The sequence below is a fragment of the Megalobrama amblycephala genome, linkage group LG3, assembly GCF_018812025.1.
Source record: "Megalobrama amblycephala isolate DHTTF-2021 linkage group LG3, ASM1881202v1, whole genome shotgun sequence".
Lineage (NCBI taxonomy): Eukaryota > Metazoa > Chordata > Actinopteri > Cypriniformes > Xenocyprididae > Megalobrama > Megalobrama amblycephala.
The window spans coordinates 40,698,790-40,722,136 of NC_063046.1; the positions used below are offsets into that span (position 1 = coordinate 40,698,790).

At 35.1% G+C, this 23,347-nt stretch overlaps 1 protein-coding gene across 1 annotated transcript in view; it reads left to right on the forward strand.

Moving 5' to 3' along the window:
- The first annotated feature begins 13,489 nt into the window (after nucleotides 1-13,489).
- The window catches only part of mpped2a (metallophosphoesterase domain containing 2a), a 75,158-nt gene continuing 65,300 nt past the window's right edge, over nucleotides 13,490-23,347 (forward strand). The window contains exons 1-2 of the mRNA XM_048185415.1: nucleotides 13,490-13,628; nucleotides 15,964-16,224. Of these exons, the coding sequence (XP_048041372.1) occupies nucleotides 16,097-16,224 (128 nt within the window). The 5' untranslated portion in view covers nucleotides 13,490-13,628; nucleotides 15,964-16,096. The remainder of the gene's footprint in view (nucleotides 13,629-15,963; nucleotides 16,225-23,347) is intronic.

Sequence of the window (23,347 nt, forward strand, 5' to 3'; positions counted from 1 at the left end):
GACTCCATAGACTGTAAAGCATGACTCCTCTGTGTAACTTTACCTGCAGGTGTCGCTGTTGGGCAGTGTTCCTTAAGAAATACGCGTGACTTGCGCTCTTTTTAATGTCATAATTTGTAATATTTGTGTTGTTTTATATGTAATATGGATTATTTTCTCATACTATTTTTTTGAGGAGGCACTGCCTCCCTTGCCTACTTGGAGGAAACACCCCTGATATATATATATATATATATATATATATATATATATATATATATATATATATATATATATATATATATATATATATATATATATATCAGGTGCTGGTCCAATAATTAGAATATCATCAAAAAGTTGATTTATTTCACTAATTCCATTCAAAAAGTGAAACTTGTGTATTCATTCATTACACACAGACTGATATATTTCAAATGTTTATTTCTTTTCATTTTGATGATTATAACTGACAACTAAGGAAAATCCCAAATTCAGTATCTCAGAAAATTAGAATATTACTTACAAAGAATAAAGTAATATTATATAATGAACCATATATATTTTTATCCCTTAACCCTTTTTTTTCTGCCATGTACTGTACCTGATAGGCTCCAGATTAATCAATATTGAATTAAAGTTAATCAAATCATAATTAAATCACAAGCTTGTGAATCGAGTCCAACTGTAAAATTTGTGGCAATGCCCAGCCCTAGTGTCAATAATGTTTTTCTTTTACTTGCAATGTTGTCTTTTCCCTTTATTTTCTTGTCAGAGAGCACCAGAATGCTTCGTTTACATGTTAAAATCACAAAAACTTTCTCAAGGGGGAGGATGTACCCAGACCTCCCTACAATTTATTTCGTGAACATGTCACCTGCAGATTTTCACCTCTTGTGAATCTGCAGGTCTGATATATTATATATAGTATAATATATAATATTATAGTATAATATATATGATATATATATATATATATATATATATATATATATATATATATATATATATATACACATACTACAGCATAGTGTGTAATGATTTCATATATATCAGCTCCAGCAGGGGCTTTTGCATGTGTTTCATTCAAATATGGCTTTTCAGTGAATCCGTAAGAAAAACTACAGCCTCCCACATCAAGGTGAAAATTGTACTATTGTTAGAGCCCCTGCTGAGTGAGTGATTGGAAACATGAGCTGCAGCTACATTACAAGGTAAATAATATTGTAAACTATATACACACATGCATGTCATTCTTTGCTTGTTTTTGTGATTCTTTCATGTCATCTGTATTTATTTTGACTGAACAGACAGCATGCAAATATTTGTGTGTGTATGAGAGAAAGGCATAGCCGCGCCACAAGTCCAGATGGAACACATGAGTGAGCGGCAGAATTTGATTGTGTGCGATGGCCCTGAGGTTGAGAGATGCCACAGTTATACTTGAGGTCATCAATTTAACAGACAGACTTTATTTGTCCGTTTCTTTTCTTGTCCCACTCTCAGTTTTTGCCCATGCACACGACATAAACACATCTCCTCATCAGCACTCTCTTTCTTGTTCATTTATCTTTTTGTGTATGTGAAAAGAGATATGTTTTGTACTGTAAATCATGAACAGGCTTTTCATATATTTCAGCAATCTGCTTCTTGGGTCCAGTAGAAGATCTGATTGGACTGAAGCATTGAGGATGCAGTTGATTTTTTGTGTCTTCAGTAAATTTGTCTCAATAGATAAGATAAATTATCCAAATTTTTTAAAGATGAAAATCATATTTCATTTATTTTCAATATGCAAAGTCGCTTTGGATAAAATGTTTCTTGAGGATCAAATCAGCATATTAGAATGATTTCTGATGGATCATGTGACACTGAAGACTAGAGTAATTATGCTGAAATAATTATTCATTATTATTCGTGCATATTCAATGTAGTTACGATGCAAGCTGCCTCTAAAAACACGAACGATTTAGGAGAAGAACAACATAGTGACCTAAACGCTGTAGAAAAACATGCCGGCACAAAATGACGACTTGACATGGAGGGGGGACCCCGCGCGGTGTGAGATTCTAAGGTAATAAAAACATAACAGTTCATTATGTAAGGTCTTTATGTACCACTGAAAACATAGTTATGTATATTATATTGAATTTCTGTCAATAGATCCTCCCAGATTTCACATTGCACCTTTAACTTATAAAATCATTTTTTTAAATTGTTATCATTTTATTGGTTTGTCCTATAAAATGTGTGCTTAATTTCACTTTCCATTGCATTAGTATTTATTTAACAGTGCCATAGTGACATCATCGGCCAGGAAGTGACATTTTGGTGTGAAAATAACAGAAACATAAGTAATCTGTACTAGCAATGAATTTGATTTTTTTTTTTTTTTTTTTGGCATTAGTTGGTATTTTTACATTCCACCCAGCTTGATAGTATTATAGAAATATGTATGTCAACATTTCAAAAGAATATTTAAAAGATAGCAAAATCAAGTCGACATCTTTGTTAATCAATCCCTCATTTATCAAAGGCTACTTTAGTTCTTGATTTCAGTCCTGTTAGGCATTCATTCATTTTTGTGTCATCACGTAAATAATCAACTTATCTAAAATGTCCCTGAAGCCTGAATACCCTTTAATATAAATACATACATAAGATACAAGCGTATTCATTTTTTAGAGTTCAGAAGGGATTGCATAGCAGGCATGACCCAGGAATGCTTTTTATGAAAGCGCTATGAACAGCTCAAAAATATGACAGACAGAGTGAGAAAGAGAAATAGAGATGAATTGAAAGCAGGCAAAGAGGGGCGGGAAATAGCTTTGCAGTGAGGAGTTGGCTAAAACATGGTAAATCATGGCCACGGGACAGCAACCAGGAATGCCATTGACAGGATATAAAACATTGCATGTACTCGATTGGCTCTCAGTCATCTCTCTCACACACACACACACACACATGCACACACAATCATGCTGTCTTCTTCCACATAATGAAGAGACCATCTACAATCTCCTCTCAAGATGGAATAGAGAGTTAAATGGAAGTGGGAAGAGAGGAAGGATGGGGGAAGGGAAGGAAAGATAGAGACAGATGTGTAGAGATGGAGCAATGGGTAAATGGATGCATACAGGAAGCAGAGATAGAGTAAATATGCCACACAGGAAGTAGTTCTGTTTTGAATTCACCCCTGAATGACAATCATGCTAAAGTTAAATCCACAAAGACTATACAGAGCTAAAGAGGAGTGAATCCTTTTTAGTATCATTCTGTGTGTGAACAGAGTAAAGGATTCATTCTTGAACTTGTGATTGTGATGGCCATAGTTTTTTGGTATCTCCTTAATATAGACATGGATGTTTAACCTGTTTGGTATTTTTGACTAAATGAATTTTAGAAACTACACTACCCATAATCCTGCAGAAAGCTCATTTACTGAAATCACTGTCGCCATGCAAAGTAGTGTAAGTATGCAGTAATGTTGTGAAGTATTATTATAATTTAAAATAACTTTTTTCTGTTTGAATATATTTAAAATTGAATTTATTCCTGTGATGACGAAGCTGAATTTTCAGCATCATTACTCCATTCTTCAGTGTCACATGATTCTTCAGAAATCATTTGAATATGCTGATTTGCTGCTCAAGAAACATTTCTTCTTCTTCTTCTTCTTCTTCTTCTTCTTATTATTATTATTATTATTATCAATGTTGAAAAAAGTTGTGATGCTTAATATTATAGTAGAAACCGTAATACATTTTTTATGTAAGGATTAAAGAATAGAAAGTTCAAGAACAGTGTTTATTTGAAAAAGGAATCTTTTGTAAAACTATAAATGTCTTCATTGTCACTTTTGATCATTTTAATGCATCCTTGCTAAATAAAAGTACTAATTACTTTGAAAAAAAAAAAAAAAATGAATGACCCAAACCTTTGAATGATAGTATATATTTGAAGATTTTTTAAAGGAAACCCTTTTCACAGGATGTAATATAAGTCTCTGGTGTCCCCAGAATGTGTCCCCATAGATCATTTATTATAGCTTGTCAAATTTGCCCCAATTTGGGTGTGAGCAAAAACATGCTGTTTTTGTGTGTGTCCCTTTAAATGCAAATGAGCTTTAACAGCTCGCGCTTCAGTTGCTCAACAACAACAAAACTGGAGAATCTCACGCAGCCAAAATGAGGATTTTCAGTAACGGTGTTCAGCGTTACATTGTTCAAACTGGAGTCGGACACTGATGGAGAGACTCAGGAAGAAGTTACAACTTTTAGAATGATTTTAGGATGTTTCTGAATGGTTAGTGGATAAATTTATGTAGTTGCTGAGGAGTTGATTCAACTCATCGACTAGTTAATTCATGTTAACCTTTTGTGCAAAACCCGTATGGACGCCCATACATAGCGTACCTATTTGCCAAACAGAGCCATACACACCAGGCTAACATTTATGATTGCTATCAGATGCTTTCAATGGTCTAAAAAAAAATTCCAAAATATGGCTCAGACAGAAATGCTCCTTTTTTAGCATTCGAGCTTGCCAGGGTCAACTTGCAGGCTATCCAAGCTAACAAGACTCTAAATAGTGTTTCATACTCGTCTGTGCAGCCAACGACGGAACAGTTAGCATGCTTTGCTTGAACTTTTGCCATGGCCTTATGCTGCCTTCACGTGCTATTGGAAAATTGACCTAGGAAAACTTGTATTATCGGATAATTCCGAGAGCACATGAAGGCAGCATTAGAACTGGTACACCGTTTTCGCTTACAAACAAACAAAATGGCGGCACCGCGGTAATATAATAAAAAAATCCCCTTCCTATGTCACAAGGGGAGCGAAATCTGAGCGGCTTGTTTTTTCACATGCTTGCAGAGAAAGTTTTGCCAAAATAAAGATACTGGGTTGTCCTTTTTCAAGTTTTCTGGGTTTTTAGATGCACCAGGGACCTGATTATAGCACTCAAACGGAAAAAGTCAGATTTTCATGATATGTCCCCTTTAAATAAATTGCAAGTTTATACTGCTATTTGAAAGACTATAAGTCAATAGTTTTATATTGTACTGTTTCTATTAGATGAGTATTTCATTCAGCTTATAATTACTGATTTTGTTTCAAATTATATTGTAAATGTGGAGCTGGTTGTTTTGATTGATGCATTATGGTTTGGTACACTGTGAAAAGTGGTGTGGTGACATTTAAAATGGCTTTTATTAGCAGGTATAGGCAGTTCTAATTTTAAATATATACATAAAGTCACATTTATATTTAAATTAATAATAGAAAAAAGGGATTTCTAAAAATGTCCACATTTTTTTGTGCCTTAAATAAAATCAGTTAATTTAGGAGATGTTTCCAAGCAAAGCACATTGTTTTAGGTTACCTGACAAAACATTTATAATTTAGGGGATCCACTCCCGTCGTCACTGCCAAACCTTAGTCACCACAGTGTTCATGTGGCCAAATAGTTATAACGTGCATCCAAACAACTGAGAGCTCCGAGCTTTCAAGAAATTAAACAGTGCGGTTTGTTTGCTTTCATTCCAAATGAGTCTGAAATTTCATTAGAACCAAGAGCCCGAGAACATCAAGCCTCTCAATACTATTAACGGCACACATGATTTCTCTTTTCTCATTGAATATGGGGAGACTATAAAAATGTAATCAATACGTTCTAAATCAAATTGGTTTTCATATTTGTTCCTTTCAAAATATAATGTGTAATCATAGAGTGCATGGGCTTGCAGTCTGATTTATTTGATTATTGGGGACAAATAAGACGTCAGCCTTGTGTGTTTCATTGCAGGCCTGTTGACTGATTGAGAGGGATGAGAACGAATGTTTGACAGAGAGTGAAATAAAGACGCTACAGAGACAAACATCGCCTGCCGCACACACACTTACACGCACATACACAAACAATTCTCAGAGCAAAACACCATCAACAACCACAGCAGGGTGGAAAGCAATGAAAGTGTTCTCGTGCCAGTGCTAAAGCACAGACTTCATGGTCCAGATATATCACACTTCTATCTAAAGATAAACAATATATACATATATTCATGATTCACATGCATTATTCACATGAGAGACCATTTCAAGTGGTATATCTGAGGCCATAAAGTCTAAATGCATTAGATCACGTGTATATATATGACCATCATGTAGTAAAAGTTCAGTTGGTTCACCACTGACTAAAATCAATGTTTACAGTCAGATGCCTGCATGATTACACATACTCTTTTGTCCAGATTTGTCAAAGACAGTTATATTTCAAGCCAAAAATAAAAAGAAATTATATTTTGCATGAAGAAAATTAAGTCTATATTTTAGGCCATGTTGGGCTGCTTTATAGAGAAAAGGAAGAGTTGTTGTAGTAGAGCGTTGTTACCATGCAAGGTCCTTTTACTCCAGACTGCTTCACAAATGAGGGTCAATTCAATGCTGGATTTGCACAAAAGTGTAACTTGACGGTTAGTCGATGAGTTAAATCAACTTATATCCACTAACCATTCAGAAACATCCTAAAATCATTCTAAAAGTTGTAACTTCTTCCCGAATCTTTCCATCAGTGTCCGACTCCAGTTTGAACAATGTAACGCTGAACACCGTTACATTCCTCATTTTGGCTGCGTGAGATTCTCCAGCTTTGTTGTTGTTATACAACCGAAGTGTGAACTGTTAAAGCTCTGCCCTCTTCTGGAAAGGGGGCCGTGAGCAGCAGCTCATTTGCATTTAAAGGGACACACAAAAATGGCGTGTTTTTGCTCACACCCAAATAGGGGCAAATTTGACAAGTTATAATAAATGATCTGTGGGGTATTTTGAGCTAAAGCTTCACAGACACATTCTGGGGAGACCAGAGACTTATATTACATCTTGTTAAAGGAACATTTTAGGTCACCTTTAATATAATTATATATTAATATATTTTTAATCACAATTAAGTTGTTTCTTATATTTTATTATATATCTTATCTTATTTTATTATTATATATTGTATTAATATGCTATTTTCATGGCAATTAAGCAGATTCTTACCATAAAAATTTTGTTTCCATTATGTAAAAATATTTCAGCATTTAAATAATTTTATTTAAACTATATATATTTTTTATATTAAAGTAGAGAAAATGAATTTTAGGAACTGAGGTAATGTAAAAAAAAAAAAAAAAAAAAAAAAATGGGTTAATTGGGTCAAAATATGTCCTAGACAGATTTTGTGAAATTTACCTCATTAGCTTTTGTTCCTTATTCTCTTCCACAGCCCAAACTTGGACTTGCTACACCTTCTAACCAACATGTAAGGCTGTCTTTTGTTTCACACTTTAGTTGCTGTCAGTATCCCATCTCTACAATAAACCAGTTTTCTGTTATTCCTTGTCTATCTATCTATCTTGCACCTAAGAGCAAAAGATCAGCTTCAGTCATGAGTGGATCTGTCTTTATGGGATGTACTGTTACAGAACAACAGACCTTTGTAAACCCTGTCAAAACATGACAAGAGGCCAATCCACGCTTTGTAGAAGCAGCATTGTGTCTCAGTTCTCACCCTGATCAGTGCTCCAGTTCTCCGTGATTTCCGAAAGGTAATACTTGTAGCGTCCACCTTTGGACCCACAGGCGCACAACTGTCAAAGCCACAATGAATAAAACTCCTGGGTTAAACTTTATGAATGGAACCTGATATTTTACAAATATACACTACCATTCAAGGCTGCATTTATTTGATCAAAAATAGTTTTATTTTTTTTTTTTTTCAATTTAAAATGGTTTTTTTTTATTGAATTTAGTCATATTGAATTTTATTGTGATGTAAAGCTGATTTTTCAGCATCATCTTCGGTGTCACGTGATCCTTCAGAAATCATTCTAATATGCTGATTTGCTGCTCAAGAAAAAATTCTTATTATTATCAATGTTGTTTATGTATGTGTCCTTTCTGAATTAAGTATTAATTCATTTTTAAGCATATTGACCCAAAACTTTGAACTTGAAACAATGTATTTATATGTGCTGCTTTACTGTCAAGTCAACTAGTGTGTTTCATTATTTACAGGGAAGTCAACATTATAATAAATGTTAAAAGCTCTCCCTTGTGTTCTACATTTCATGGCTGCTCTCTCTTTATGTACTAATCTAGTTTTTTAACTTGGCATTGTGTACTATGAAAATGTAGATGTTCCCCATTTGTAAAGTCTGAAATACACTTCTTGCGACTTTTGTCCAGACTTTTGCACCTATTTGCAGTTTGGACGAGTCGACACTAGTTGTGAAAGTCAGAGTCAGTCTGCAGATTTTTGGCAGTCAGAGTTGACAGATTGCACAAAAACTTGTATGTATGATGGGCACAGACTTTTTTTTTAGCTTCAGACTATAATTCACTCCAAATGGAGGATATCAAACCTGTTTGATATTTCTGAGAATTTTAGAACACAATGTTTTAATTTGTCATGCATCTCCAGCAACAAGGCACATGTTTCTACATGAATTTGTTGTGTTCGGAAAGACAAGTCTGCGATCCTCAATTGTTTAGTGTATGATGACTAGTTGTATCCATTTACAAAGTAGGCAATGATGCCTAGTTTTTTAAAATCTGTTCGGTTTTTTAAAGTTGTGTAGTGTTTTCCAGCCTTAACTAGCTTTGGATAAAAGCATCTGCTAAATGAATAAATGTAAATGAAAAATATCAGGGTATAAATATGAAAATTATCAAGCACGTACAAACAAAGGTTCAGTGTTTGGCTGCTTAGAATTGGGCAGTCAGCCCCTGCTGGTACATAATGTAATGACACCATATTGTTCCTCTACTGATGGCTATTCAAAATTAGCTGTGTATACTGAAGAAGTGCAAATATTTCATATTATAGTAGATGTTTGTGAAATAAATTTTTTTCCTGTCAGCTGCCTTTGATGACACAGCTCAGGATACTCTTTTAAAAATAAAGCTTCTTTATTGGCATTGATGGTTCCATGAAGAACCTTTAGCATCCATGGAATCTTTCCATCGCACAAAATAATAGTGGAAAAAAAAAAAAGTTCTTCACACTAAAGAAAAAAATATTCTTTTAAGAACTGAGTGGGTTTCGTGTGCATTCTGACATCAGTCAATCAGTGGAATCATGATATCATGTGACCTTTTATGGCTCAGGTGACGGGCTCAAAAAGAAAACTGAGGCTGTGTCTATATAGTATGAATGTAATCTGGATGTATACATTTGCCATGCTGTCATTATCATGTGACCTACCAGCGTCAGTTGCGTCGCTTCACTGCCATTCACAAATCCCTTCCCGTGGACTCATGGGATAGTAAAGTGTCCATCGAATGCACACTTCAGAATATTGCCGGAAGTAGTAGGTACTTTTTGCCTCTTTTATGAGTACTGTGAATTCAGACTACATCTTTTGTCACATACTGTTTTTCGCCAACTATACACTGTAAAAAAAATCCCAGTAAAATTTACAGTAAAAAACCGGCAGCTGTGGTTACCAGAACTTTACCGTAAAAAATCTGTTAAATTTATGGTAAAATAACGTATTTCATGAACTGATATAATGTTAATTTACCAACCTAATGAAGTACTAATATCTGTTTTGTACCTTTATAATACACTGACAGTCACCAAACACAGTGGTGATAAGAGTCACATGATGAATCAAAGTTCATCACAAGCAGATTTTACACAAGCTGAGAAGGACAATACTAATTTATAGAAGGTGCACACAGTGTCATTCACACAAACACTAAACACCATCATGGTAACATGCATGAAATTGTAAAAATGCAATAAACATTAATTTAACAACATTAGATGTAACATAAAACCCTAATGAACTGATTAGAAAAAAAATGAGAAAAACTAAGAAGAAACAGAGTTATTTCAATGAAAATATATCAAATGTGAAGTGTCACGCAGGGAATTGTGGGAATGTCAATTTACGGTTTTTCACTGTAAATTTTACAATGAATTGTTATTTTTCACATCCAAAAACTGTGAATTTAACTGTATTTTACCGTAAAATTACATTAAATGTACCGTTAGATCTATTACAGTTATTCACCGTATATAGTACGGACACTTTCTGTAAACCAATTGACAGTTTTTCACCGCAGTATTTTTACAGTCTTTTACTGTTAAAATCACAGTCATTTTTTACAGTGTAGGGAAATATGTGATTTCATGAGCAAAGATAGCCATTGAGGTGAATAGGAATATACTTCTTTCTTTCAGGTATTACTGACTTTATTATAGATAAAAAAAAAAAAAAAAAATCCTTTTGACTGAAATTAATTCAGCCAGTCATGCAGTGCAATAGCATATGAAATCCAATTGTTTTATTTTTCTCTTCATCTCTCGTTTCCTATAGTCCTGATTTCCTATTACAAAGAGCGATAATATGTGTAATCACTATAAATCTATGTGTGCGTGTGACTGTGTTTGTGTGCTGCTATCTATCCGTGAGCCCCTCGTGCCCCTGCTGCTAGATTTGGGTTAAGTGAAAATCACCCACCTCTCGTCACACAGAGTCTATCTCACCCTCCTGGTTAATATGGCTTTTATTCCATTTTCATTTTCATGGAGTCATTTTGCCCCTCTTTTATAGAAGGTCATAAAATATATAGTGAATTTTTAAAGCATTCTGCATAACATTTACATTTTCTATTGTATAGATGTGATCAGGGGAAGGAGACTGAATAAAACATTCATGTCAGAGGCCATTTCTTCAGTGACATTTGAAGCTGTATCTATCATCACTCTCTCTCGCTAGCGCGGGCAGGGGAACAAATGATGGTGCAGTGTTTAACGGCGCTCTCCACGAATAAAATTCCTACCCTGCCTTCACATTACTGCCCGCTGGCTAGTCAAAGAAAACACATTTTCCAGAGATTAGAGAAAAGTCAAATAGAAATGTTGCTTAGTTGTGAGTGGTTTGTCTGTATTAGTGTGTGTGGGTTTGCGAAAATTGAAACATGTCAGTGAAAAATTCCACATTTCAAAGATCCACCTTTTTGTGCGACACACGTATGCAGTGTCCAATGCCATCACTTCTGTTAGTAATGGATTTCAGATTTCATTGAAAGAATACACAAAACTAAATGCATTCCTCATAAGAAATTAAAAGCTTTCATTCCGAGTAATTCATATTTTTTTCATTAACCCTGTCGTGATTTTCTCGGATCAGAGACAATAAGGAACCATATTTATGAACCATATTTTGGATATGGCATTCAGATCTGAATAGGCTGCCAGGTAAGATAGGGGTTTCATTTTCTTTTAAGATTCAATATTCAATCACTGCAAATGCTTTTGCCACAATAGTATTTGATGTGTACACTGATTTGATTGAGTTCGCCAAGGTGGGAACGATGTTCCGGTTTTAAGGTTTATAATTACAAAACATATATACAGTCAACCCAAAATTTATTCAGACACCTTGAACATTCCATTCATTAATACAGTTTATTCACTATAGTAATGGTAATAAAATATGACAAGATCTCAGAGTGAAACTGTCAGAAAAAAATGTATCTTAATTATGTCAGATAACACTTAAGGTCAAAGTGTCTGAATAATTTTTGGTCCCAAATTTTTATCAGTTTTACTGGTAGTCCACTGTATAAAGAATTTTTGGGTATAATAAGTCAGTTTCCTTTATTATGCTATCCTCACTTACATAAATGAACTACAGTGTCCTGCACCCACTAGTAAAAAATATATAAAAAATATTTTAAAAAAGTCTGAATAATCTTTGGTTTTACTGTACATATAAAGTTTCTAAACTTAACGTAAGATAAATTGGGCCACCAAGTTTATCTTTTATTAAAACTAATAAAATAATTAAAATAATCCAATTTCAGTGCCCTGACATACATGCTAATTGCAACTTATTTTCAATTATAAGGTTTTTTTATATGTACAAAACAGTATTGAACATCTAAAAACCATCATGAATGACAATTTTCAAAAAAAAAAAAAAAAAAAAAAATTGTCTCAATTAAAAAAAAAAATGCTGGGATTTTCAAAACAATCCCATATAAAGTTGCTAAATCACATGTCAGATACAATGGGCCACTAAGTTTATTTATGACCTGATTTTTAAGATATTTTGATGGTTTCTTTTAGTAAAACTGAATCTAAAAGAATCTAATTTCAAGCTAGGATGTCATATTTACAGTATATTGTATGAATGCATTATCCATAAATATATAAAACACACTCACTCACTATCAGTTAAAAAGCACCGTTGCACATTAAAATCTAAAAGAAATCATGAATGCTTCTGTACAACGGTCTAGACTGTTTGAGAAATTCTATGCAGTTGTTCTTTAGAGCTCTACACTAATTTGTCTCTCTCACACACCTACACACTCTAGTTGAGTTTTATCAGAAGTTGCTTTTTAATGATATATTTTTCTTATTTGACACCCACAAGTCAATCAGTCTGAACTGAACCTGTCGCTCACATACATTTAGCACATTTAATTGGTCATAATGCATGTCCTATAATAGCATGTTATAAATTAAAGTCACCATGAAATCAAAATTGACAATTCTCATTTTTTATGGAATATTGCAGTAATTATTATAAATTATGTGCCCTAATAATCTTTAATCAAAATAACTTGCAGTGACATCTCTTCTCTGATGACACGTTTACTGGCGCGGGGGCGGGGCAATCTGTCACTCACATGAATTCCACCAATAGCAAACCACAACCATCCAATCAATTCAAGTCCCGCGCCTACATTTATTCTTGTTCGAGAAGCCGTTTCACTCGAATATATGTCATATATGTCTGACTTTAAATCACGAACAACTGCAAAAAGAGGGTTCGATTCTCTGTTCACATTTTACCATGAACACAGCAGTGTTTAGATACTGAAGTAAGTCTTGTGCGATTTGTTACATATTTTCAACATAAAATGAGGGAAGGGATCCGATATAACACAAAGAGCGGTGTGGAAACTGTGGCCGTGATCAAAAAGTAGCCCATTTTACATGACTTCACCCTACAAAATAAATGAAAGCAAGACCATTTTTAGTCAGCCATAGATTGAAAAGTTTGCAAACGTCACTTGATTTTGACAGTAACAAAGACCCTGACCTACAGCTCTCTCACACACAGTGTAAATTATAGTTTCTTCTTTAAGACGTAAACTAAATTAGCACTCCCTCAAGGTACTTTATGTCCTCTCAGGTTTGATTAAAGCAGTGCAATAAAATGTAACCCTCAAAACAAAGGACACTGCAGAAAGACCCGAAAATAAGCAGCAGAAGAGGTTCTCTCCTCTCCACGTGTGAACGCGTATCATGGCAGACTCTTCAGAGGGAGGGGAGGAGTAACCACACACACACTCACACACATACTCGCTCCGCCATACTAGTACGGAGGCTATGCTCTCGTCGCTGCTCTCTGACCCCAGTGGCAGTCCTTTCTTCCTCCACTGCGGTCTAGACTCACTCCCCCTCTCCGCCAGTCAGAGCGAGGCTCGCCGCCTGCCTGCGCTGCTTTTCCCGCGTGTCGCCGCCAGCTCGCTGGAGGGTCTCCCAGGGTCGAGGGTCCTGCCCCTGCCCGGCTCCGAGTGCCACCTCTTCGGCTACCGACATCTGCATTCCCCGGCGTGCATGGAGCAACATCTTTAGAGGTGGGCGAGAGAGAAAGAGACGCTTTCAACCTCTTCTTGTGTGTTATGCAGCTTGGACATGTACGCTTAGACAGGGAGCGAGAGAAAAATAAGACACAAAAGGGTTAGAGGTGTCTTGTCATTGAGCGGCGGTGTCAGCGCGGCCACTCACCCGGGGAACGATCACCCTCCGCGGCGAGTGTGTTAGACACATTTACACACGAGTTTGCGTGTTTTAACTCGAAATGTCCGTGATATTGTAGTCGGGGGTGATGTAGGTTCAACTTGATCTCTTTTGCTCTCTCTCTCTGTAAGAGTGTAAGCCTGCACTTGAGGCATGATTTCCAGCCTTTATTTTGATCGTTCCCTCGCATTGTTCAGCCGGAAGCAGTAGAGTTGAGCGCAAATAAATATCACGCGCGTTATGTAGACGTTATATTAAACGCAAAGGCAGTTTTTTACGCAGCTAAGCTAGTGGTTGCTAGCTAGCTGAGGTGAGGAAAGCGTTTTTTTTTTTTTTTCAGAATATGTTGAGTAATGAGGATGAATATAGTTTTATGGAAAATTGGGCATTTACAAAACCTATATTTTACATTAAACAAAATAGTGTATTACCTGTAGAGTTATTTGTAAATTACTGTAAAGAGTTTGACGTAAAATCAAAAATAACTTAATGACACATGTACGTGACAGGAAATTACTGTATTTCATATTAATTTTGTTTTTTAAAACTGTAGTTTACAGCATATCGTATAATGTCATATAACAGTACGTGATAGTAGACTACTATTAAATTAAAATGAACCTATTTTATCATTTGTATGTCATTAGTACAGCACTGTAGATATAAGTACAGTAAGCATAATTAACTACAATCTGTTACAGTTGAATGAAAAAGTGAAGACTTTTTGCAAAATAATAGGTAATGCATAATAATAATAATAATATGCAGTAAAGCTACAGAAATATTGAACAGAGGACAGGAAAACAAGACTCATAAATTAGACAAGACAAATAAATAATTCATACATTTAAAAAAAAAAGCATCGAATTGATTGACAGAATACTACTGACTAATTCTTGCATGCCCAAACCTACAGAACAACATACAATTCAGTTCATTTGCATCGCATATTAACAGTTAAATGCCTTCAATCCTTTACATATTTAAATGTTATATTTAGTGTAATAATGTGAATGTGGTTTTTGCGTTCGCCTGGCTGGTAAAGTGGTAGATAACTCATTTCTTAAGGATGTGTGATAATGGGTTGCCTCATTAAATGATGTCTAGTAAGGTATCAAAGCTTATCAAAGCTTACCCGTATTTTAATAAGAAACTCAAAAGCAATCTTTGTGGCGGGTGTTACTGAGCAAATTCAGTGATTATTATTGCATTCATTTATACAGTAAAATAACGAACCTCTAATTGTTTTCATTGGGGTTTTTTTTCAAAGAATAAAATGGAAACTGACAGCAATGTACTGCACAGTTTTTAAAGTAAACATGTTTACACATCATTTTGAGTAAGTGAATGAAAGTAGTTTTGAGAGGGTTAGATGAAGTAGCTCAGGGGTTGGTCGTAGTTAACTGGCCCTCCAGATGGCGAGAGAGCTGGAGATGTTGACTGTGCTCACTTCTGTCTTTCAGCGTTTTTTATTATGTTTTGGTTTCAACACTTTTGCTCAATTTTATTTATTTGTTTTGGATCATATATTAACCTGTCATTAGACATTATGTTTAAGTTTTGGTCAAGTTTAAAACTGGAGTTTGTGTGCATGTTGAGTTTGGATAAGTTTAACTTTATAAGCGATCATGAATTTTTAATTTGTGTTTGTTTGTTATAATAAGAGGGGCATCAATACAGCATAAAGTTTTTCAGTTGTTTTATCATAAGTTTTAGTGGAAAAAAATGTAATAAATTATAATTAGCAAATGTTTCCCTGAAAAAATGTAAACAAATATTTAAGCAGATGTATTCTAGAAAATACAATTGATATCCACTGTTATGAAATGTTTTATTAAATGTGTTAGATGTGGTAACATCTAAATTAACTGGTTTTATTCAAGTCTAAATATGACCTGTCAATACCAACAAAAGTCATTTTTCAGATAGAAATAGCTGTTTAATGTAACAATTGCACAGTGTAGGTATTACAACATATCTTTGAGAAGTAATCCACATATAAAGAATATAAAACACTTAAATATCTGACTTTCCACAATCCAAATGTAGTTATTTGCTTATTTCCATTTCAATCCTTGTTTTACTCTAAATTTTTTTTCTGTATTACTCATACAGTCATTTTATGCAATTGATTTCACATCATAATCTTTTTCCGCGGCTCTTTCTTTACAGATAGTATCTTGTCCTCCTCCTCGGCGCTATCAAGGGTTCTTTTCCGTGTTTAAGTGGTGGTTCTGAAGGATGCTGACTGCGTGGGTCGCTCCAGGGTCCTGGTGAAGTGTCTCATGTGTCACGTGGAGAGAGAATGGCCCACGGAATGCCGTCACAAGGCAAAGTGACCATCTCGGTGGACGAGTACAGCTCCAACCCCACGCAGGCCTTCACCCACTACAACATTAACCAGAGCCGCTTTCAACCGCCACACGTGCATATGTGAGTAACAAGGGATGATGGCACAGAAATGCATTTTTTTTATACATTCCCTTTATGGTTGTGATTCATTTTAGTTTTTAGCAATTCTGTTTTGTGCTCACAAAAAAAAAAAAGTATCAATTCATTTGTTTTTCCTAATCTGTCAGGCTCGCAGTATCGCACTAGCTTATATGTCTAACATGGCGTTTGGTCCTGAATAAGCAAACTTTGTAATAGGTTTGGACTGCATCAGACACAAGATATCTTTAATAGCATAATGGTCTACACGGGTCAGACAGAAATAGATAGTTGCTATTACGATTTTTCAGGCTCTTGGTTTTTCTATCGACCTCAGCTGTGGCACAGTATTACATATTTCATGTGAAACGTACACTGAATGCTTTGTCAAATATATTTTCATGCACTGCGTTATGTGCAATTTAAAACCAGATTGTTCACTCCACGTGTAGTGGTTTGTGGTTTGGAGGAAAAAGTATTTGGTGCAGACATGTTCGAGCATTATTCATCTTCATGGCAGTGGTAGAGGTGTGCGATATTGACAAAAAAATGATATCTCAATATTTTCTGGGATTTTATCGATAACAATAATTGGACAATATTTTGCTGTGTGTTGTTGTGCCGGTACCTTGGCAGGCTTAGGACTGCCGTGGACAGCTGACTCCTAAAGTTTTTCTTATGCTGTATGGTGGTCAGTTCGCAGCAGTGACAGACATTATCTTTTCCAATAAGTTTAAATAGATTTTTACCTTTTATGGGCATTTTTACCTTTTATAAAGCCATTTTTTTTTAAACTAAATTAAATATATGCATCATCTTTTGTGTCAAATTCTTATATTTAATCAATAAATTCAATTAGAATAATAAGACACAGTAGGGCTGTTACAAATCAAATGAAATCAGTATCAAGAAAATTCATCTTTGCAGTGCAGAGGAAACACAGAAGCTGTGGCATTTAGTGGCATTGACACAGATTGTTTAATGCAGCTCAGAGGGGTTTTAACCTGCAGTTATGTTTTGATGTTTTAAACATGTTAGTTAGTGAGTGAGTCATTGTGTTTCAACTGATTCATTCAGAAACAAAGCATTTGACTGTCTTAATGAGTGAGTCATTGAATCATTCATTCATTCATTCAATTTGTTCATTCAGTAACGAAACGCCGCTGTGTGTTGCTCAAATGCAAAACAGTCCTGTGGCTTTGTTTGGATCTACCATATTGTTCTGAATAGAAGATGTTTTTTTTCTTATAAATACATCTGAAAAAAAAAAAAAATGTGTTCGTCTTAGATTCAGGGTCTAGACTTTTACATGTCAATAATACACCAGCCACCATAGGTGGCTCCAAATATTCGTAAAACGAGTGTGCCAAGAAATACGGCATGTAAGAGTGTAATGTTAGAAGATCGCAAGTGCAAAAAGACAAATGCTAACAATCAAAGAAAAGCTTACACGAAACTTACCCCATACATGATTAAAACGTAAGATGTTATCCAAATTTCAAAACTACAATAAGATTTTACTTCTATTGTTAATGAAATTTTGGTAGGCTACATGGTTTCCACTGTGAGATGGATAGCCTAATTGTTATATAATTGAGACAAAAAAGTGTTTATTTTTAAATGTGATCATTGGTACGTTTTTACCAGTATCTACCATACTTTCAATACAAATATTAAAATACGCAAAATATGTAATATGAAAATTATTTTCAATTAAAAGCATTTTCTTTATAAACAATACAAGATTTGCTCTACAAAGGGTACATCTTGAAAAAGGAGGGGAGGTCTTATAATCGCGGTCGTCTTATATTCAGAACAATATGGTATTTTCTTTTGCGAAATAGACCAAAAACAGGCAATATTGTGTCTAAAATGTAAGGCACTTAATATTAACTTCTTGTTTATTGAACTGTTGTATAAAATCAATATTACATTTGTAATCATGCTGATATTTGAAGAAAAAACAGCACTAGTCTTCGTGTGATATTGATTAACTGTATTAAATGATATAAATATAGAAGACATACAGAGGTATTTTTCCCACTTATCTTGAAAATTGGGGGCATTTTAATAGACTCTCTCTAGGTGTGTTTTTGTAAAGTGAAGGACATACTCGATAACGTCAGATTGCACATCATTAAAACGGCAATTATTTTATTACCGTAGACGATATATATCCCACACCCCTAAGTAACGGTGTGGCATCGTCTTAGTTTTGGCTAAAGTCTTCTAGACTATTGAATATGGTGTCATTACAAAGCTTTTACATTACTCCAGTTCTCATTGTCTGTGCTATGGGATGATAATTTTGCATGATCCACCGTTCAGTTAAATTATAAACCAAGCCATTTAAATTCAGCAAGTGTTTTCGAGCTGTAACATGATGAAGATTAAAAAGGTGGCATCATTATTTAAAGTTTGCATCACCCGTAGTTTAATGTCCCAGTGCCTGTGATTCCTCTCTAGTAGCAGTCCTCTCATCCACTGCTTTCTCCTTAATCACCTCCTTGCTTATAGAGCAGTGTGTTCTGGGAGAGCAAAGGCTTGTTTAGATTGGGGAGATAATGATCGTGTTTACCAGAGGCTTGCGTTGCTGAACATAAACACACACAACTGCACATTCGCTTGAATAAACGGGGGATGATTAGAAAAGGCCTTTTTCTTCATGTTTTCAGTTTCTGGTCAGCATGCACCATGACTTACTTTACTTTAAAGAGTTTCTTCAACCTGATCTGGCCCTTAATGTCAGCATGAAATGAAAATGAAGACTAGCTAGTTGGTTGAAACTTAAAGGGTTAGTTCACCCAAAAAATGAAAATTCTGTCATTTATTACTCACCCTCATGTCGTTCCACACCCGTAAGACCTTCGTTAATTTTCGGAACACAAATTGAGATATTTTGATTAAATCCGATGGCTCAGTAAGGCCTGCATTCACAGCAATGGTATTTCCTCTCTCAAGATCCAGAAAGGTACTCAAAACATATTTAAAACAGTTAATGTGAGTTCAGTGGTTCTACCTTAATATTATAAAGCGACAAGAATATTTTTTGTTCACCCAAAAAATAAAATAACGACTTTTCAATAATATAGTGATGGGCCGATTTCAAAACACTGCTTCGGAGCTTTACGAATCAAATCAGTAATTCAGATCTCCTATCAAACAGCTAAACTGCTGAAATCACGCGACTTCGGCTTTCTGAATCACTGATTTGATTCGTGAAGCTCAGAGGCAGTGTTTTGAAATCGGCCCATCTCTATATTGTTGAGAAGTTGTTATTTTGCTTTCGGGGAACAAAAAGTATACTCATTTATAATATAATATTTATAATATTTTATATACTTTATAATATTAAGGTAGAACTACTGAACTTGCATGAACTGTTTTAAATATGTTTTTAGTACCTTTATGGATCTTGAGAGAGGAAGTACCATTGCTGTCTATGCAGGCCTCGCTGAGCCATCGGATTTAATCAAAAATATCTTAATTTGTGTTCTGAAGATGAACGAAGGTCTTACGGGTTTAGAACAACATGAGGGTGAGTAATTAATGACATTATTTTCATTTTGGGGTGAACTAACCCTTTAAGCACCCTTGCTGGCGTCAGTTTAAAAGTGGGGGGAAAAAATGCTGGGTTAAAAATAGCCCAAGTTGGGTTAAATATGGACAAACCCAATGATTGGGATGTTTTAACCAACCTGCTGGGTAGTTTTATTTAAAGGTTCTCTTAGCGATCCTGAGCGGAGTCACTTCCTGTTGACGTTCGAAGTGTTGTCAAACAAAACAGAGGCTAGCTAGACCCTCCCTCCTCCTCCTCCTCCCCTTCCCCTCCGTGCTTCCTGAAACAGTCATGAACGCGCATTTAAAATCATTCTTGTCGGTTATTGGCTGGACCGTGTTTATTATGTTTCGTGGTCCAGGCTGCACCAGTTTGTTTTTGTTTCCGTTTTTGGAGCTTGTGGCGACTACAGAGACCGCGTTTTTTTTACAGTGTGTTCAGGGGACAGGCAGCTAGCGGATAGTGTGGAGATGTTTGCTGTATGTGACAAAAAAATGTTTTGGCCTAAAAACACTTGACATCGCTTAGAGGACCTTTAAAGGTCCCGTTCTTCGTGATCCCATGTTTCAAACTTTAGTTAGTGTGTAATGTTGTTGTTAGAGTATAAATAAAATCTGTAAAATTTTAAAGCTCAAAGTTCAATGCCAAGCGAGATATTTTATTTAACAGAAGTCGCCTACATCGAACGGCCAGTTTGGACTACATCCCTCTACTTCCTTCTTTAATGACGTCACTAAAACAGTTTTTTGACTAACCTCCGCCCACAGGAATACACAAGAGTTGCGTTTGTAGAGTGTGTTTGTCGCCATGTCGTCGAAACGCTGTTATTTTCATCCCGCAGTCCAATCACCGGGTCTGATTCCGGCTCAAATTGATAGGGTAAAATTAAAGACATGTTTACAATAACACTGAGCGCGTGCATCTCCACGTTATGGTAAGAGGAGTGACCTTGCCGGGCAAGGTGCGCTAAGCTGCTGTCGAACGCTGTCGAATCACAACACAGGAACCGCTGGCACAATCAGAACTCGTTACGTATTTCTGAAGGAGGGACTTCATAGAACAAGGAAGTCATCAGCCCGTTTTTATGACCGTGGAAACAGCGGTATACAGATAAGTAAATTATGTGAAAAATACTGTGTTTTTTTACACGCGAAACATGAACACATGTTATATTGCACACTATAAACACAATCAAAGCTTCAAAAAACACGAAAAACAGGACCTTAAACTCAACTGTTGATTAAAAATAACTATATGGCTGGCTTAAAATGAGCCCAAAATAGGTTGGAAATTAAAAATCAGGCACATTATTACTAGAAGCAACACTAATAATCAAAAGGTGAACGTTTATTAATAAGCAATTCAATAAATGTTTATTATTTATTTATTATTTATTAAACTTATTAATAAATGTTCATTTATAAAACATTAATAAATGTTAATTTCCAACCTATTTTGGGTTCATTTTAGGCAAGCAATATAGTAAATTTTTAAACAATAGTTGAGTTAAATAAAACTACCCAGCAGGTTGGGTCAAATATTTAATTGCTGGGTTTGTCCATTTTTAACCCAGCATTTTTTAGAATGTACAAAGTCATAATGTATATAGATGAATAATGTGTATAGATGAGTCAGACCCAAAACAGAATATTTTTAAGAATATTTTCAGTTTTGCTTTCACATTGACTTCATTCATGCAGCCCTCGTGTTTAGCAGGGAATTTTGAGACATTACACATTAGACGGAGTGTGTTCAGATGATCGCGGCCGTGACCCAGTTTTGTACATGGCCCCTGTGCATCGACAGCAATTACCCTCGTTAAGACTCGCCAATGTGACCTCAGGACTCAGAGGGGAACTTCGGAAGAGACGTTTTTCCTCTGTGCAGCATTCCAGCCCGCAGCATTCCCAGCACATTTGTCTGTTTTGCTTCCCTCCTCGTTCGCCTATTTGTTTTTGGTTTTTTTTGGTTTTTTTGTGCTCTTGTTCATGTGGAGCAAATTCATAGCAACAGAAAGCATATGCCCTGGTGCTAATCTTGTCACGTCAACTAGTGGAGCTTTTGTGAATTCGGGTGACTGAATTGAAAGGAAAGAAAAGGAACATTTTTAAATGTATTTTTTTTAAAAGCAGCAATAGATTAAACTCATCTTCTTCTAATCCACAGAAAATCTACTATTAGTTTAGATTGATATTCAAATAATATTCAATTTTTGTGTAGATAATTATTTTGTTTTTTTAGAAACTTTATACTTAAGAAATTGAAGATTTGAAGATTTAAAACTTAATACAATGTCAGCATTCAAAATGTAAAATATTAAATTGTGATTTGATCTTATGTCTTGCATTATTTGCATATTGCATTGTGATTGGTCTTTTTTTCTTGAGTTTATTTGCATATTGCATTTATTTCTTTTTTGCATCTATTTAACCACATAGCTAGCCACCTTTGCACTGAATAGTTAACATTGTGTTATGTATTTATACGCAATTTACAAATTTCTGATGCAACATTTACGCAGAACCTAAAGCTTTGACTATTCTTTTGCTGCCTTGTAAGCATCTGGGAATGTAAATCTAGTTATATATTTGTGTTTATTGTCTTCCCTTCATTCTTCTTTATTTGTTCCCTCTCTTTCTTGTTCTCTTCCTCTCTTGTTTGTGATTGAAATCGGTTGTTCACCTGCTCCCTCATTACCCCTCCTCCCCACATCCACCTTCCACCTGAAATTGGTTGTAGCTTTTTTTCTGTTTAACCTGATCTAACAGAAATAACCGAGCACAAGCCGGCAGCTCCTGTGCCTTTATTTCTCCAGCCCTCTTTAATAGGAGTGTAATTGATCTTTGGCTCCGTTGCCCTGCTCTTTAATGTGCACATGTTCAGGCCTGAACCGATGCCAGCCTAAAAATACTTGGCTGTTCAATACAGACTAGATTGAATATAAAAAAACAAAGAGAATATGTGAAAATACAATAGTCCTGTTTTCAATGAATTCATCAATGGGATATTGAGTTTACCTGAGCTCTGAATGTGAATTTGCAGTTTGAACTGAATGTGATATAAGATAAAAATTCAAAGAAAACATGTTTTTTCATACAGCATCTTATTCACAAGCAAACCACTCTTGTGAGCTGATTCTATTTAATGAAAAAAAAAAGTATAATGTAACCAGTCAGTGTATTGTGATTCACAAGCAAATGACTTCTGTGCTGATTCTTTTAATAAATTGTTCAAAAAGAGTTGCTGTGACAAAGAGAATATGTGAAAATACAATAGTCCTGTTTTCGATGAATTCATCAATGGGATATGGAGTTTACCTGAGCTCTGAATGTGAATTTCCAGTTTGAATTGAATGTGATATAAGATACAAATTCAAAGAAAACATGTTTTTTTCATACAGCATCTGATTCACAAGCAAACCACTCTCGTGAGCTGATTCTATTTAATGAAAAAAAAAGTATAATGTAACCAGTCAGTGTATTGTGATTCACAAGCAAATGACTTCTGCGCTGATTCTTTTAATAAATCGTTCAAAAAGAGTTGCTGTTTGGAATCAGTCTGTCAGAC